Raw genomic sequence first — 17,630 nt, 5'->3', positions numbered from 1 at the left:
CTTCTCAGGCTTCTTCAAGGCATCGTACTGATGACCCATACCGAGTTTCGTAACAATTCGTTCATGCGTTCAAAAAATACAGCATTTTAGCACATAATTCAAAATGGCCGACAGCCAAAATGGCCGATCTGGGAAAATTGGATATCGGTCGACTCGGCATGATGCCCTGAATCTAACGAGATGAAGTTTATGATTTTTGGACAAACCGTTCAGAAGTTACGAGCAAAAATAGCCATTTTTCATATCTCCGGACCACTAGGTGGCGCTGCGCCGAAACGCAGCACGTAGCCTCAAGTCATGCTTGTGATGACACGTACAAAGTTTGGTCTGAAAACGAGTAAGCGTTGCGGAGATACAGCCTCACGTCTGTTTTCGCAAGCGCTACGTAAAATTAGTTTGCGCGCTTATCGAAAACGGTTATTCGAATCATCTTGAATTCCATAACTTTTTGTCAACACTGCCTGGAGATGATCCGGTGCGATTTTGGTGAAAATCGGACAAACCGTCTAGGACGAGTTCGCAAAAGTAGGTTTTTTGGAAAATTCAAAATGGCGGCCGTTTTTTTATGACGGAAAATGACGTCATACGGTGCGATCGAATCGGCATGAGCTCAGGAACAAGAGGAAAAAAGAATTTTGTTGATAGGCCTTACGGTTCAAAAGTTATTAGCATAATAAAAGTGAAACTTTGGACAGTTGGTGGCGCTAGAGGGAATGAGTTAGAGACACCAAAATTGGTGTATTTAAAGTTGGGACTGTCCTCTATCAGAATATCAAACCAAAACAACTTTCCCGCAAACCGGTCTATGGGCTGCCATAGACGCCCAGTCGGAAGAAGAATAATAATAATAATAATAAGAACCGGCACAGATACAATAGGTGCCTCCGCACCTTCGGTGCTTGGCCCCTAATAATAATAAGAACCGGCACAGATACAATAGGTGCCTCCGCACCTTCGGTGCTTGGCCCCTAATAAATATAGCTGCAAGCAGCCATTACCGGGGCCAAGCGCAAGAAGCGGCAACATATGCCAAAATGGCAAGGAGTGGCAGACCAACTGCAGCAAGGAGCAATTAAGGGCATTTTGAGAGAACTTTGGGCAAATGGCTAAAAAAATCACATAAACATTAACTTATAAGATGATTTAATGGGTTATCACTTTCGAACAATAGGTGGCGCAGTTACGAAATAGATGTGATGTGGTCAGAGGGAGGTGACAATGACACATGCAAAGTTTGGTGTCAAAATGTGAAGGCATTGCAGAGATAAAGCCTAAATAGTAATTTTGGCAGCATGCCTAAACTTTGATGCTGTGGTATACGAAAACGGTTTTGTCTGTCATCGTGCAATTCATAACTTTTAGTCGGCACGGTCTGGAGATGATGCGATTAAATTTTCGTGAAAATCGGACAAACGGTCTAGGAGGAGTTCGAAAAAGAAGGCTTTTCAAAGAAATAAAGATGGCGGACAGGAAGTTTGGCTGATTATGCAAAACCTGATATCGATGTTTTCGGCATAACCCAAGGAATCTATTAAGATCAGTTTCATTGCAATAGGCAAATTTATTCAAAAGTTATTAGCGTTCTCAGAAATTAATTATAACTTTTGACCAACAGGTGGCGCTGTCTCAAAATCTTTTGAGTACCTTCAGGGCATGCTGCTTATGGCACACACTGAGTTTCGTAATGTTAGACCAAAGCATTTGTTTAGTATAGCATTGTATTTCACAAAACTGTATTGAAGTCAATGGGAATTTCACGTTTTGTTCTATTATAGCGCCACCAAGAGGCTCAGTCCCACAATTTTTTTTATGTGTCCTCAGAGTGACCCCATACATATGTGTGTCAATTTTGGTGCAAATATCTCAATTTACTTCCGAGTTATAAACATTTATATGAAAAAACACGTAAAAAATGACTGACACATGACTTTGTTTGAATTTTACTACCCCTTACTATCAATATTTACGCATTTGGGCATTAGTGTATAGTTAACAAGCTATGATTCCGTGTTTCTGGCGGTGGTTTCGTCTCGATCGGAACAGCGGTTTTGAAGATATCGCCAAGTGTTTTTTTCGCGCTAAATCGCTACGCTACGCCATCCGTGAGACGAAACCCGACATATTTGGTATCGTTGGACTCGGCAACGATTCAGGACCTCAAAAATATGACTCCTGTGAAAATAAGTGTACCACACCCAAAGTTATAAGCGTTTGAATAAAACAATTCACCACTAGGTGGCGCTGTTTTGAAACTTCTCAGGCTCCTTCAGGGCATCGTACTGATGACCCATAACGAGTTTCGTAACAATTCGTTCATGCGTTCAAAAAATACAGCATTTTAGCACATAATTCAAAATGGCCGACAGCCAAAATGGCCGATCTGGGAAAATTGGATATCGGTCGACTCGGCATGACGCCCTGAATCTAACGAGACCAAGTTTTTGATTTTTGGAGAAACCGTTCAGAAGTTACGAGCAAAAATAGCCATTTTTCATATCTCCGGACCACTAGGTGGCGCTGCGCCGAAACGCAGCACGTAGCCTCAGGTCATGCTTGTGATAACACGTACCAAGTTTGGTGTGAAAACGAGTAAGCGTTGCGGAGATACAACCTCACGTCTGTTTTCGCAAGCACTACGTAAATTTTGTTTACGCGTTTATCGAAAACGGTTATTCGAATCATCTTGAATTCCATAACTTTTTGTCAGCACTGCCTGGAGTTGATCCGGTGCGATTTTGGTGAAAATCCGACAAACCGTCTAGGACGAGTTCGCAAAAGTAGGTTTTTTGGAAAATTCAAAATGGCGGCCGTTTTTTTATGACGGAAAATGACGTCATAGGGTGCGATCGAATCGGCATGAGCTCAGGAACAAGAGGAAAAAAGAATTTTGTTGATAGGCCTTACGGTTCAAAAGTTATTAGCATAATAAAAGTGAAACTTTGGACAGTTGGTGGCGCTAGAGGGAATGAGTTAGAGACACCAAAATTGGTGTATTTAAAGTTGGGACTGTCCTCTATCAGAATGTCAAACCAAAACAACTTTCCCGCAAACCGGTCTATGGGCTGCCATAGACGCCCAGTCGGAAGAAGAATAATAATAATAATAATAATAATAATAAGAACCGGCACAGATACAATAGGTGCCTCCGCACCTTCGGTGCTTGGCCCCTAATAAGAACCGGCACAGATACAATAGGTGCCTCCGCACCTTCGGTGCTTGGCCCCTAAATATAGCTGCAAGCAGCCATTACCGGGGCCAAGCGCAAGAAGCGGCAACATATGCCAAAATGGCAAGGAGTGGCAGACCAACTGCAGCAAGGAGCAATTAAGGGCATTTTGAGAGAACTTTGGGCAAATGGCTAAAAAAATCACATAAACATTAACTTATACGATGATTTAATGGGTTATCACTTTCGAACAATAGGTGGCGCAGTTACGAAATAGATGTGATGTGGTCAGAGTGAGGTGACAATGACACATGCAAAGTTTGGGGTCAAAATGTGAAGGCATTGCAGAGATAAAGCCTAAATAGTAATTTTGGCAGCATGCCTAAACTTTGATGCTGTGGTATACGAAAACGGTTTTGTCTATCATCGTGCAATTCATAACTTTTAGTCGGCACGGTCTGGAGATGATACGATTCAATTTTCGTGAAAATCTGACAAACGGTCTAGGAGGAGTTCGAAAAAGAAGGTTTTTCAAAGAAATAAAGATGGCGGACAGGAAGTTTGGCTGATTATGCAAAACCTGATGTCTATGTTTTCGGCATAACCCAAGGAATCTATTAAGATCAGTTTCATTGCAATAGGCAAATTTATTCAAAAGTTATTAGCATTCTCAGAAATTAATTATAACTTTTGACGAACAGGTGGCGCTGTCTCAAAATCTTTTGAGTACCTTCAGGGCATGCTGCTTATGGCACACACTGAGTTTCGTAATGTTAGACCAAAGCATTTGTTTAGTATAGCATTGTATTTCACAAAACTGTATTGAAGTCAATGGGAATTTCACGTTTTGTTCTATTATAGCGCCACCGAGAGGCTCAGTCCCACAATTTTTTTTATGTGTCCTCAGAGTGAGCCCATACATATGTGTGTCAATTTTGGTGCAAATATCTCAATTCGCTTCCGAGTTATAAACATTTATATGAAAAAACACGTAAAAAATGACTGACACATGACTTTGTTTGAATTTTACTACCCCTTACTATCAATATTTTCGCATTTGGGCATTAACATTTAGTTAACAAGCTATGATTCCGTGTTTCTGATGGTGGTTTCGTCTCGATCGGAACAGCGGTTTTGAAGATATCGGCAAGTGTTTTTTTCGCGCTAAATCGCTACGCTACGCCATCCGTGAGACGAAACCCGACATGTTTGGTATCGTTGGACTCGGCAACGATTCAGGACCTCAAAAATATGACTCCCGTGAAAATAAGTGTACCACACCCAAAGTTATAAGCTTTTGAAAAAAAAAATTCACCACTAGGTGGCGCTGTTTCGAAACTTCTCAGGCTCCTTCAGGGCGTCGTACTGATGACCCATACCGAGTTTCGTAACAATTCGTTCATGCCTTCAAAAAATACAGCATTTTAGCACATAATTCAAAATGGCCGACAGCCAAAATGGCCGATCTGGGAAAATTGGATATCGGTCGACTCGGCATGACGCCCTGAATCTAACGAGACCACGTTTTTGATTTTTGGAGAAACCGTTCAGAAGTTACGAGCAAAAATAGCCATTTCTCATATCTCCGGACCACTAGGTGGCGCTGTGCCGAAACGCAGCACGTTGCCTCAGGTCATGCTTGTGATGACACGTACCAAGTTTGGTCTGAAAACGAGTAAGCGTTGCGGAGATACAGCCTCACGTCTGTTTTTGCAAGCGCTACGTAAAATTAGTTTGCGCGCTTATCGAAAACGGTTATTCGAATCATCTTGATTTCCATAACTTTTTGTCAGCACTGCCTGGAGATGATGCGCTGCGATTTCTGTGAAAATCGGACAAACCGTCTAGGACGAGTTCGCAAAAGTAGGTTTTTTGGAAAATTCAAAATGGCGGCCGTTTTTTTATGACGGAAAATGACGTCATAGGGTGCGATCGAATCGGCATGAGCTCAGGAACAAGAGGAAAAAAGAATTTTGTTGATAGGCCTTACGGTTCAAAAGTTATTAGCATAATAAAAGTGAAACTTTGGACAGTTGGTGGCGCTAGAGGGAATGAGTTAGAGACACCAAAATTGGTGTATTTAAAGTTGGGACTGTCCTCTATCAGAATGTCAAACCAAAACAACTTTCCCGCAAACCGGTCTATGGGCTGCCATAGACGCCCAGTCGGAAGAAGAATAATAATAATAATAATAAGAACCGGCACAGATACAATAGGTGCCTCCGCACCTTCGGTGCTTGGCCCCTAATAAGAACCGGCACAGATACAATAGGTGCCTCCGCACCTTCGGTGCTTGGCCCCTAATAATAATAATAATAAGAACCGGCACAGATACAATAGGTACCTCCGCACCTTCGGTGCTTGGCCCCTAATTAATAAGACACAAATTCAGATTACAGGACAAATGCAGAAGGGTTGTGATCACAAATGTAAAATTGATGATGATACCTTGATACTGAAGAAAGTAAACTTTGTGGGTTTTATTTGCTACACAATCAATGTTGCATCACAGTTGAAAAAGAAAAGTGACAGAATTAAGGCTATTGTTGAGGCAGCAGAAAAATTTCTTGACATGAGAGACATCAAAGCAGATCAGATACATGCATTGTTGACAGTAACCGAAAATGGAGATACTACACAAGCTGAGGTTTAGGACCCTGTGTATGGTACTACACATATTACAATGGAATGCCAGAAGCCTTATATCTAATGGTCAAGAATTGAAAAAGTACATTCATGAATTAGATGTTGTTCCGGATGTAGTATGTATACAAGAAACTTGGTTACAAGCTCATCTAGATTTTGTGATCCCAGGGTTCAATTCTGTAAGATATGATAGAACTAACAATAAAATTGGTGGAGGGTGTATTACTTTTATCAAAGATGGGTTAGCGTATAGGGAAGTCCCCAGCCCCGAAGATATAGAGTGTGTAATAGTTGAGATCTGTAGCACAAAGGAAGAGGGAAATATTAAGTTGATAAATTTCTATAACCCATGCAAAAATTTAGATATTAACAAATTAAATGAAATCGCAAGGGACTGCATACAGAAAGAAATATGGTGTGGGGATTTTAATGCTCATAACAGCTTATGGGGTAGCAATTACACAGACAGTAATGGAAACATAGTCGAAGAATTGATGGAAGATAGATCATTGGTCTGCATTAATAATGGACAGGGCACAAGAATAGATGTGAATAGAGGTAAGATATCATGTTTGGATCTTACGTTGGTTTCAGATAATTTGGTAAATAGATGTGACTGGTATGTCAAGAGTGATTCTACTATAGGAAGTGACCATTATCCAGTTCTCACTATAGTTTACACAAATATTAGTATTCAAGAAGGAAGTACAATTAATAGATGGTGTTTTGAAAAAGCAGATTGGGAAATGTTTAGGACATGTTGTAAGAAGTCAGTAAACCTGGTTACATTAGAAGGAGATATAGAGGAATGCACAAAGCAACTTACTGATCATATTTTAAATGCAGCAATTATGAGTATTCCAAAAAGAACAACAAAGGGTAGGAAGAAAGTAGTTCCCTGGTGGAATGAGGAATGTAGCAGAGCTGTTAAAGATCGAAACAGGGCATTTAGAGCATTGAAGAAGAATCTGTCACAAGAGAATATTATGGAATATCAAAAGAAAAGGGCAGTGGCACGTAGGACAATTAAATATACTAAAAAGAGCAACTGGAGAGAGTTCTGTTCCAACATAGGTAGAGGGATAGAGTTAGGGGATATATGGTCAATGTTTAAAAGAATGAGTGGGAAAAGGAAAGATGTAAAAGTTGCAGCTTTGATTGATGGTGAAAAGGTGGTGGTGTCTGATAAAGAAAAGGCTGAGGTGTTGGGTAGGGCATTTATGGCAGTGCACAGTGGTGATCACCTTACAGACATTCATAAACAGCAGAAAGACCTTGCACTTAGAGTGAATGAGGATTTGAAGCTTAAGAGGGAAGATGGTATGTCAACGCTAGATGTGGATTTCTTAATGTCTGAAATTAACATGGCTTTATCGGGCACTGGATATACAGCTCCTGGACATGATCAATTGTGTTATGCCATGTTCCGACAGTTACCAATAGAATCATGTAATTTAGTATTAAGGTTATTTAATAAAATATGGAGGTATGGAATGATACCAAGTAGCTGGAAAACTGCAATTATACTACCATTTAATAAACCAGGTAAAGATCCAACTAATCCTGGTAATTATAGACCCATAGCGTTGACATCCCATTTATGCAAATGGATGGAGAGGGTTATAGTTCGTAGGATATCGCATGTACTAGAACAGAGAGGATTATTGACTAACATACAAAGTGGATTTAGAAAAGGACACTCTACAACAGATGCTCTAGTTAGAGTTAGTAATGAAGTGGAAAAGGCATTGAAAATGAAAGAGCTGATGACAATAGTATACTTTGACATAGAGAAGGCGTATGATACTATGTGGAGAGAAGGTCTGCTTATTAAATTAAGTAGAATGGGTTTTGGAGGAAGGATGTATAACTGGATAATGGATTTTTTAACAAATAGGAAAATAAGAGTGAAAGTTGGATCAGAGGTATCCATGGAGTTTAATGTAAACAATGGTATTCCACAGGGGAGTGCAATCAGCCCAGTATTGTTTAACATTATGATAAATGACATGTTTTCAAATTTAGATAAATGCATCAAATCAGCGCTATATGCGGATGATGGGGCCATATGGATGAGAGGAAGGAATGTGACATACGTGTTAGAGAACATAAGGAGAGCAGTAGAGAAAGTAGAAAAGTGGTCATATGAGTGGGGGTTTAAGATATCCACAAGCAAATCATGTTATATGATATTCACAAACAAACGCAAGTATCAGGTTGAAAAATTATCATTATACCAGCAACCAATGGTAAAAGTAAATGAATTTAAGTACCTGGGTTTATGGTTTGATAGTAAATATACATGGAAAACTCACATAAAGCACTTAGAAACTAAATGTAAAAAAGTTATCAACTTATTGAGAGCTGTGGCTGGTTATGATTGGGGTGCAGATAAAATATCTCTAATTGACATCTATAGAGCTTGCATGAGGTCATCAATAGATTATGGTCAACAACTCAGATTAAGTCAACAACCACTAACGCAATACTTATAGAAACAGGAGAGACACCACTGAAGTTAAGGAGAGAAAAACTTGCACTAGCTTATTGGATTAGATTGAAAGGAAGTGGGAAAGAGAACCCTACTAAGGAGATCATACAGGACTGTTGGGAATACTACAAGTATCAGGGGCGTGGGTTTGGCTGGACCAGGGAAAAGAGAGTGGAGGAATATGGATTAAAAGCCTTAGATTTCATAACGTCTACCCCAGTTAGTAATATTCCACCATGGTTTTTCCCAGAGGTAAAAACAGATGTTAGTATCCTAGAAAAGAAAAAGGAATGGAGAATGGAGGAAGTGGGAATCAAGACAAGTATTTATATAAGGAACAGTTACAATAATTATCTCAGAATTTATACAGATGGATCAAAGAGTAAACAGGAATGTGTGGGAGTTGGAATACATATTCCTGAATTCAAAATAAATATGTCGAAAAGATTATCTGACCAGTTATCAGTATACACAGCAGAAATTGTGGCAGTCATCATTGCATTACAATGGGTGGAAGAGGTTAGACCTGATAGAGTGGTAATATGTACAGACTCATTATCTATCATTAAAAGTATACAATCAATGGAATCTGCCAGAGAAGACTTACTATTAGAACTAAATCACAGTTTGCTAAGATTACATCGGGGTGGCATAGATGTTCAGTTTTGTTGGGTACCAGCACACGAGGGAGTGAAAGGAAATGAGAGTGCAGACAAACTAGCAAAAGATGCATTACAGAAGGAAATAACAGTCCCAATTCCACTCGGAAAAGGAGAAGGAAAAGCAGTGATAAGAGAGAAAGGTATGAGAATATGGCAGAAATGGTGGGAAGAAGACACGAAAGGAAGGGGATATTATAAAGTACAAAAATGTGTCAGTATTAAAAATTATAAAGAAAAGACTAGGCGGGAGGAAATTATAATATCAAGACTAAGAGTGGACCATACAGGATTGAATAGCACTTTGTATTTAATAGGGAAAAGGAATAGTGAAAACTGTGAAAAATGTGGGGTTAAAGAAAATGCTGAACATGTCATATTACACTGTATATTATATGAATTGGAAAGACGGGTGTTACAAGATGGGGTTCAGGAAGCAGGACGGGAATGGAATCTGATTGGGATACTGGGAACAGAAGGAGAGAGGAAAGGGATTATAAGCACCAGAATGGCACTTTTTAAATTTCTTAAAGTCACAGGGTTGATGGGTAGAATATGAGATCAATTAAATAGCATGATGTTACACACTCCAGTACAGTAGGTGGCGGTATGCACCTCAAAGTTGGTTGCAATCCGCCATTTTTCGAGAGAAGAAGAAGAGAAAAGGGCTCAGACGGGGGAAGACACAGACGGGGAAGACACAGACGGGGAAGACACAGATGGAGGACCCACTGACAAGGAAGGGACAGGGGAAAGGGAGAGACGCCCATTCAAGCTTGCTGGATCAGAGTGATTGTTTGTAGGAAGCCTGCTGGTCTGAGCTATCGACCGGATCTGTGCTGGGAAAGGAAAGAGCAAAGATAAGTGAACTGATTTTAACTTATGAACATTTAAACCGCTTGAAGAGGATACAGTGAGTGTGGATCTGACTGTTGGAGGAGCTATGTGTTTCAGAGTGTGTGGAGGAGGAATTGAAAGTGAAACCCCATGTAAAGTGAGCACAACAAACAGAGCGAGGCCTCTGATCAGCCCTACCGTGTGAGTGAATTGCAGTGCTTTTGCCTTATTAATACACATTGATTTTTGCCTGTGGAATTGAAGTGAACACGAGTGTGATGTGTCTTTGCTGAGAAGTAGCCCTATCCATGCTTGGTTATTATATCTGCCCCCGTCAGAAGCCCAGAGTGATACAGTGAACTGAAGAGAGAGTACTTTGTACTGTGAAGATCCACACCTGTTCTACTTGCTGTTTGAGCCCAGAAGCATGCAGCACCACTGGTAAAGTAACTTTATGACTCACTGTCTCCCTATTGTGAACTGAAGAGAGAGTACTGTGTACTGTGACTATCCTCACCTGTTCTACTTACTGTTTGAGCCCAGAAGTATACAGCAACGCTGATAAAGTAATCGTTTAACCCACGGTTGCCCTACTGTGAACTGAGGAGAGCGTACTTTGTACTGTGAAGATCCACACCTGTTCTACTTGCTGTTTGAGCCCAGAAGCATACAGCACCACTGGTAAAGTAACTTTATGACTCACTGTCCCCCTATTGTGAACTGAAGAGAGAGTACTGTGTACTGTGACTATCCTCACCTGTTCTACTTACTGTTTGAGCCCAGAAGTATACAGCAACGCTGATAAAGTAATCGTTTAACCCACTGTCGCCCTACTGTGAACTGAGGAGAGAGTACTTTGTACTGTGAAGATCCACACCTGTTCTACTTGCTGTTTGAGCCCAGAAGCATACAGCACCACTGGTAAAGTAACCTTATGATTCACTGTCTCCCTATTGTGAACTGAAGAGAGAGTACTGTGTACTGTGAATATCCTCACCTGTTCTACTTACTGTTTGAGCCCAGAAGTATACAGCAACGCTGATAAAGTAATTGTTTAATCCACTGCTTCATTACCGTGCACCCACGAGAGTACCCTGTACTGTGAAGAATCCTTACCTGCCATACTTACTGTCTGAGTCTGGAAGTCTGCAGCACCGCTGGGGGAAAAGTAAGCTTTTAATCCACTGCTTTATTATCGTGCACCAACGAGAGTACTCTGTACTGTGAAGAATCCTTACCCGCCATACTTACTGTCTGAGTCTGGAAGTCTGCAGCACCGCTGGGGGAAAAGTAAGCTTTTAATCCACTGTTTTATTATCGTGCACCAACGAGAGTACTCTGTACTGTGAAGAATCCTTACCCGCCATACTTACTGTCCGAGTCTGGAAGTCTGCAGCACCGCTGGGGGAAAAGTAAGCTTTTAATCCACTGCTTTATTATCGTGCACCAACGAGAGTACTCTGTACTGTGAAGAATCCTTACCTGCCATACTTACTGTCTGAGTCTGGAAGTCTGCAGCACCGCTGGGGGAAAAGTAAGCTTTTAATCCACTGCTTTATTATCGTGCACCAACGAGAGTACTCTGTACTGTGAAGAATCCTTACCCGCCATACTTACTGTCTGAGTCTGGAAGTCTGCAGCACCGCTGGGGAAGAGTAAGCTTCTAATCCACTGCTTCATTACTGTGCACCAACGAGAGTACTTTGTACCGTGAAGAATCCTTACCTGACATACTTTCTCTTGGGTCTGGAAGTCTGCAGCACCGCTGGGGAGAAGTAAGCTTCAACCCCCCTGCTCCATCATCATACATCGACGAGAGTCTCTTGAACTGTGAGAAACCTTTGGCTTAATAAAGATTGTTACTCCTTTGAAATTTATCTCTGTCTCCGGGTCCTCTGTTGTGTGCCTGTGGTGTCGGCTCCTCACGGTGGTGACTCAGTTAGAGGGGGGGGTGGTTGGTCACCCGAGCGTTCCTCCCCTCGACCTGTGACACAAATGATATCACATGCCATTACATTCAGATTGATTATGGACACAGAAATGATTGCTTTTGTGGCAATCAAATATTGCATAAAGTGGCCATTGACTGAAGCGGACCAATTGTAGGAGATATAGTTGTATCAAAGAAAAGACTCAGATAAACCTGGCAGTGTTTCTGGACGGACTGACAGAGAAATGTGCTATTATTTTAGGTGCTTTCATGCATTCTCTTTGAATATGTTGTATCAGACCAGCTCTGCTTTGTCAGGAGGAAAAAGTGAAGGGGGTGTAACAGAAGCCACTGGTAGTCCGACTTACGAGATTCTTCGCCTCTTTTGTTGCACAGCTTGGAAATCAACCTCTGGTATAGCCATAATTTTTCGCGCGTTCTGCTTCCAATAAAAGGTGCCTAATTGAGAACAAAATATACAGTATGTAGAAATAAAAGCTCACTCTTGAAGATGGACATGTGAATGCATATTCATTTGATTTTTATCTGAAATGGCAAATGTTTGACATTGTTATTGGCTCCAGTTTAAAATGTGAGACTATAAATGTTGACATCACATTTTCAAGATAAGACACCTAAACTATAATTTGAGATGGTAAATAAAATTGCACAAATGGAGCACCTATTGTTCCTTCTGAGTCCAATATTTCCACTCCATTGTGGTCTGTCAGAATGAGTTGTTCAGTGCTTCCTAAGGCATCTTTTACTTTGGCAATCATGGATGGGACACTGGCCTCCTGCTCAGTAAATCTTACAACCACCATTCTGCTGTTCACAAGCTTTCCACTCCGTACTTCTCCCAAACTGACAGTCCTGGAATTCAGAACAACTAAATTTAGGTTCATTCAAAATTAATAAGAATTTTTGATAGATTAATTTTGAACATACAAGAGAACATTAATATTTTTATTCTATTGACAAAGGCTTGGAAATTGAAAAAAATGTTCCTTACCTTGTAAAGTATTTCATGGATTGAGCCCTGGGTGGCACTGAGGGGCTTGCTGAGCTAGCCAACCTGGAGAAGCGAAACTGGCCGCTTGTGGAAGGAGTAGGTAATGCCCCTGCAGCAATGTTAACACCTGAATCCAGCACAGCCCCGGCCCCGTGTACTTCGTAATGAGCCTTGTCCTTGAGGTCGAATGAACTGAAGAGGCCCTCTACTCCAGGGAAAACTGCCACATTGGTATCGTCAGTGGGGTACAGGCTCTGGCTGGTTACCTAAAAAGAACAAAGTCCTGGTAACAAAAATCCTGGTAATGTAATTCAATAACCGTTTCCACTATTGTTAGGTGCATAAATCCACTACTACTATCGGTTACTAGTTTATTAGGTTTATTATGCAAGTAAATTAATGTAATACAATAGAACAGTCCAGCAAAAAAACATGTGCAGTTATTACAATGCAAAAGTTATGTCATAAAGTACAATTTTTGTTGCAACTGTATGATAATTTTAGAGGATGGACCTTGAACCGTTTGGTTCCCAATGAAGTCCATTATATGGAGAACATCCTGGAATGTTTTCATCAAAAAATCTTAATTTCTTTTCGACTGAAGAAAGAAAGACATGGACATCTTGGATGACCATGGTATGTCACATTTCCCTTACAAGAAAAATTATAGAAACGCCCCTCTGTACAACACAATACTTCAACATTGCCTAGTTACTAACACCTATGCGGCTGCCAACTAAGTTTAGCTGTCACTTACTTAACCCACTGGGTTTCTTCGTAAATGGGTTACACTTAGCTTCCTCCCGGTCAAAAATGGACGAACCCTTAAAATTTAATTTAACTTTTTAATTTAAATTAAAATGTAATAAAAAAAATTTTTAATACCCAAATGTCAAAAAAGTTACTCGAATCAATGATCAGCATTAAAAAAGCCACATTCTTACAGATCATTAAAAAAAAAGTTTAAAGTTTGTTTAGGGTTTAGTTACCCTTTATCAAATCAGAATCATCTCCTTGATTTTTTTTTTTTTTTTTGTGTAATACAACAAAAGTCACCAAGTTTCACCCCCATCCGATGAAGCAAAAAAAATAAAAATAAATAAACAATAGGGGATTGTCACACTTCCGGGTTTCATGGGCGGGATTTGTCAACTTTGTGCATGTCCAATTCCGACGCAGTTCAACAATGGCTGAGACGAAGGCTATATAATGTCACTGCTCTGTTCCACTTTGTAAATCTAACCAACAACGCCAACCCTACTTAAGTTTTCATGGATTCCCGACTGAATTGGCTTTATGCACAGCTGCACTACTTTCTGAACTTAAACCAGCTCCTTGTTTCCTGTCTGCTATTATTGGACAAGCTTGATTAATTCAGGTGTGTCTGATTATTGTTGCCGTGACTACTGAGGTCAGGCACACCTGAACTAATCAATTTGTCCAATAATGGCAGACAGGAAACAAGGAGCTGGCTTAAGTTCAAGAAGTAGTGCAGCTGTGCATAAAGCCAATTGAGTATAAGGAAGAAGTGGATTAAAACTTTAAAATAAAACAAGGTAGCATGTTTGTTTGCAGCCGGCACTTTAGTGTATCAGACTAATTTACCAGGGATGCCGTATAAATAAACTTAGTGTATTCCGTCATCAGTTCGCCAGCGAGATCAGTGATTCAACGGAAGTGGCAGTGCACAAAGATCACTGAATCCGGAAGTCCTACATATCAGCGTGATAATCCACCTATTCAAAAAGTAAACGTTTTCGATCATTTTCTGACGAAGAATCCCAGAGGGTTAACAATTCACCAAATGTTACACATTCAAAACAATGCTAGCAAACTAGAATTCATTAACTTTAGTTAGCTAGCGTTAAGTAATCTTTGTGAGATAAACTGTTTGAGAATAATAGCAACATTCGATTAGCGATTGCCATACCTGAAATATTTTAGAAATCTTTTCCACCGTCATGTCCTCCTCTCTCAGCGTCACTCTTTTTGTGTCTCTGAAAAGCACAAACGATGGATCCATAATGTCGCACAGTAGTATGGAGTTAAACTGCTTCGTAGGCTTGATACCTGTTCCACGCGGTTGGAGATTATCCACTGCGCATGCGCGAAATAGAATTGATCCCGCTGTGGTAAATAGGAAAACAAATAAAGAAAAATAGAGACAACGTAAATTCGACCCATTATTTCGTTTTGGTTTCCTTGTTTATTATATTTCCCGTTTCGAGCTGAAAACAAATCAAATGAACGAAAATTTTCATATTTGGTTCATACAGAAAAACAAAAACATTGATTCGTTTTTTCGTTTTTGGTTTGCCAGATTAAATGGAATAATCGAATGATCGGATGATACACGGACCCGAAAAAAGTTTTTAATTGGTTTTTCGTTTTTTGATTCTGACATCAAAAACGGTTATTTGGTTTTCTATTTGAAAATAAAACAGAACAACGGTATTTTCGTTTCATAATTACAAACAAAATACGAATTATCCAGAGATCCCCTGACCGTATACAAACATCATAAGTCTGCTCAGGTCATTGCTTCATAATTAAATAATTTGTCTGCTATTTCTTTGCACAGTAGCTAGATATCACTAGTGAACAATACTGAATGAAGCTTCAAGTAAAAAACCTTTGGGTGAAGCAATGGGCTGCAAGGTCTCAGTGGTTCAGGAAGCCTCATTTTACCATCACTAATTTAAGGGTCAAGAGCCCAGCTAAACCAAACACTAATCTCCATAATGGTGACTTAAAATTCATTTTTTTTCCTTCAGTGATTCTGCTTGTTAACATCAGGTGTCTTCAATAATGCTCAATCATCACTCAATTATTCACTTAATTATCTCATTAACTTTAACACTGCTTCAGTGTTCATTTAACACTCTGCTCAGAGTTTATATAATTCACACTCTCAGTGTTAATGTAACACTGGGGATTTTTCTGTGTAAGCTGCCGATTTATCTATATGGACAACTAACACATTGGATTGTAATCAGTTGTACATATAGGCAGGCAAAATTATATCAATTATATATATTTCAATAATCAATCACACGAGTTATGATTAAATATTAATATATCAATTGTCTATCATAGATAACTCCTAATGGAATTACCGGGAATTAATTACTGAATAATCTGTTCATCAGCAAATTTACCTTACGGTCTTTCAGTAACCCTCAAGCAAAGTTATTCTGATAACTCAAAAATGCAGACTATCTTCCTGGCCACGGAAAATAGCCCCCCTTTTCTATAAACAAAATACTATTTAAATTATCTTTCATTTGTAAAGGTCGTAGCTATAAGATCTAACATTTCAGGGACCTCGAATATGAATATAATGTCTTTAATAAAGGAAAAACTTTGTATACCGATGAACTAAAGCTACACGGATAAAAATTTATTTACAGCATTATAAGACAATAAAACAACAAAACAGCGAAAGTAAAAGCATACAGAGAATGAGGGAGATTTGAGAGAGAGATCACAAAGGATCACAGAATGGCAAAGTCACAGACAACGGAACCTTTAAGAGAGACAACAAGAATCAAATCATACCCTAACTGGGGCAGGCAATTGCTCAGTTGCTTTTAAAACAGTGTAGCTTTTTCAAATAGTTTACTTGACTATCTACTTTATTTACAAGTAGCTTATCAATCTACAGTTTCAGAGTAGCTTACCCAAACATTGCCTGTTTGTTCTGACTACATCCTTTCCAACGGTTTTCCATAAAAATGACACCCGGTCTATCTATCTATGTATCTTTCAATCTATCAAACACTCTAGCTTTTAAAAACTTATAAAGTAAACCTTAAAGGGTTAGTTCACCCAAAAATGAAAATTAAGTCATTAATTACTTACCCCAATGCTGTACCAACCCCGTAAGACCTTCGTTCATCTTCGGAACACAAATGAAGATATTTTTGATTAAATTTGAGAGCTGTCTCACTACCATATAGACTGCCTAAGGGACTGGCTCTTGACGGCCCAGAAAGTCAATGAAGAAAATGTTTAAATATTCCATGTGACTACCGTGGCTCAACTAAGTTTATCAAGTGGCGAGAATACTTTTTGTGCGAAAAAAACAAACAAAAATAACGACTTTATTCGACTATTCCTTTTCTTCCTTTTTGGCCTGAAATGAGACTTCCTTAGATTTCCACGACGCATGTGCGAGAATTGCGATCTCCTTCAACTACTTCAGTTCAGTTCTCGCGCATGCGTCGTGGAAATCTAAAGAGGTCTTACGGGGTTGGTACAGCATGGAGGTGAGTAATTAATGACTTAATTTTCATTTTTGGGTGAAGTTTCAAGTTTCAAGTTTGTGTTTATTTATATAGCACATTTAAAAACAGCAAACAAGGCTGACCAAAGTGCTGAACAATACACATGATGAAGAGAAAAAAGAAAAGACAGAAAATACAAGGACAAACCACACATTCATAACAAAAACTCACAATGAGCTAAAAGCTAAAGAAAAAAAATATGTTTTAAGAGAGGACTTAAAAACAGTTAAAGATTGAGAAGCTCTGATATAAACTGGAAGGCTGTTCCAGAGCCTAGGGCCAGCAACAGCGAAGGCTCTGTCCCCTCTGTTCTTTAGCCGTGATCGGGGGACAGACAGTAGACTCTGATCACCAGACCTCAGGGATCGTGTGGGGTTGTGTGGGCAGAGTAGCTCAGACAGATAGCTTGGTGCAAAGTTATTTACGGATTTAAAAACAAATAAAAGAATTTTATACTCGATTCTAAAATGCACAGGTAGCCAGTGTAGAGATTTTAAGATAGGTGAAACATGATCAAATTTGCGTTTTCTTTTGAGGAACTTTGCAGCAGCATTCTGAACTAGTTGGAGACGAGCAATAAAGTGTTTGGGTATGCCAAAGTAG

The 17,630-nt window shown here is 39.6% G+C and overlaps 1 protein-coding gene across 1 annotated transcript in view; it reads right to left on the bottom strand.

Moving 5' to 3' along the window:
* The window catches only part of LOC120489757 (uncharacterized), a 28,569-nt gene extending 13,765 nt beyond the window's left edge, over positions 1 to 14,804 (bottom strand). Inside the window, exons 1-4 of the mRNA XM_089132767.1 lie at positions 14,672 to 14,804; positions 12,742 to 13,007; positions 12,412 to 12,602; positions 12,098 to 12,188 (exon numbers count right to left, since the gene is read on the bottom strand). Coding sequence (XP_088988893.1) covers positions 12,098 to 12,188; positions 12,412 to 12,602; positions 12,742 to 13,007; positions 14,672 to 14,764 — 641 coding nt within the window. The 5' untranslated portion in view covers positions 14,765 to 14,804. The remainder of the gene's footprint in view (positions 1 to 12,097; positions 12,189 to 12,411; positions 12,603 to 12,741; positions 13,008 to 14,671) is intronic.
* Between the last annotated feature and the right edge of the window lie 2,826 nt (positions 14,805 to 17,630).

The sequence above is a fragment of the Pimephales promelas genome, chromosome 2 (assembly GCF_988280905.1).
Source record: "Pimephales promelas chromosome 2, fPimPro1.hap1.1, whole genome shotgun sequence".
In the NCBI taxonomy this organism is placed as follows: Eukaryota; Metazoa; Chordata; class Actinopteri; order Cypriniformes; family Leuciscidae; genus Pimephales; species Pimephales promelas.
This window is presented reverse-complemented; position numbering and strand designations above follow the sequence as displayed.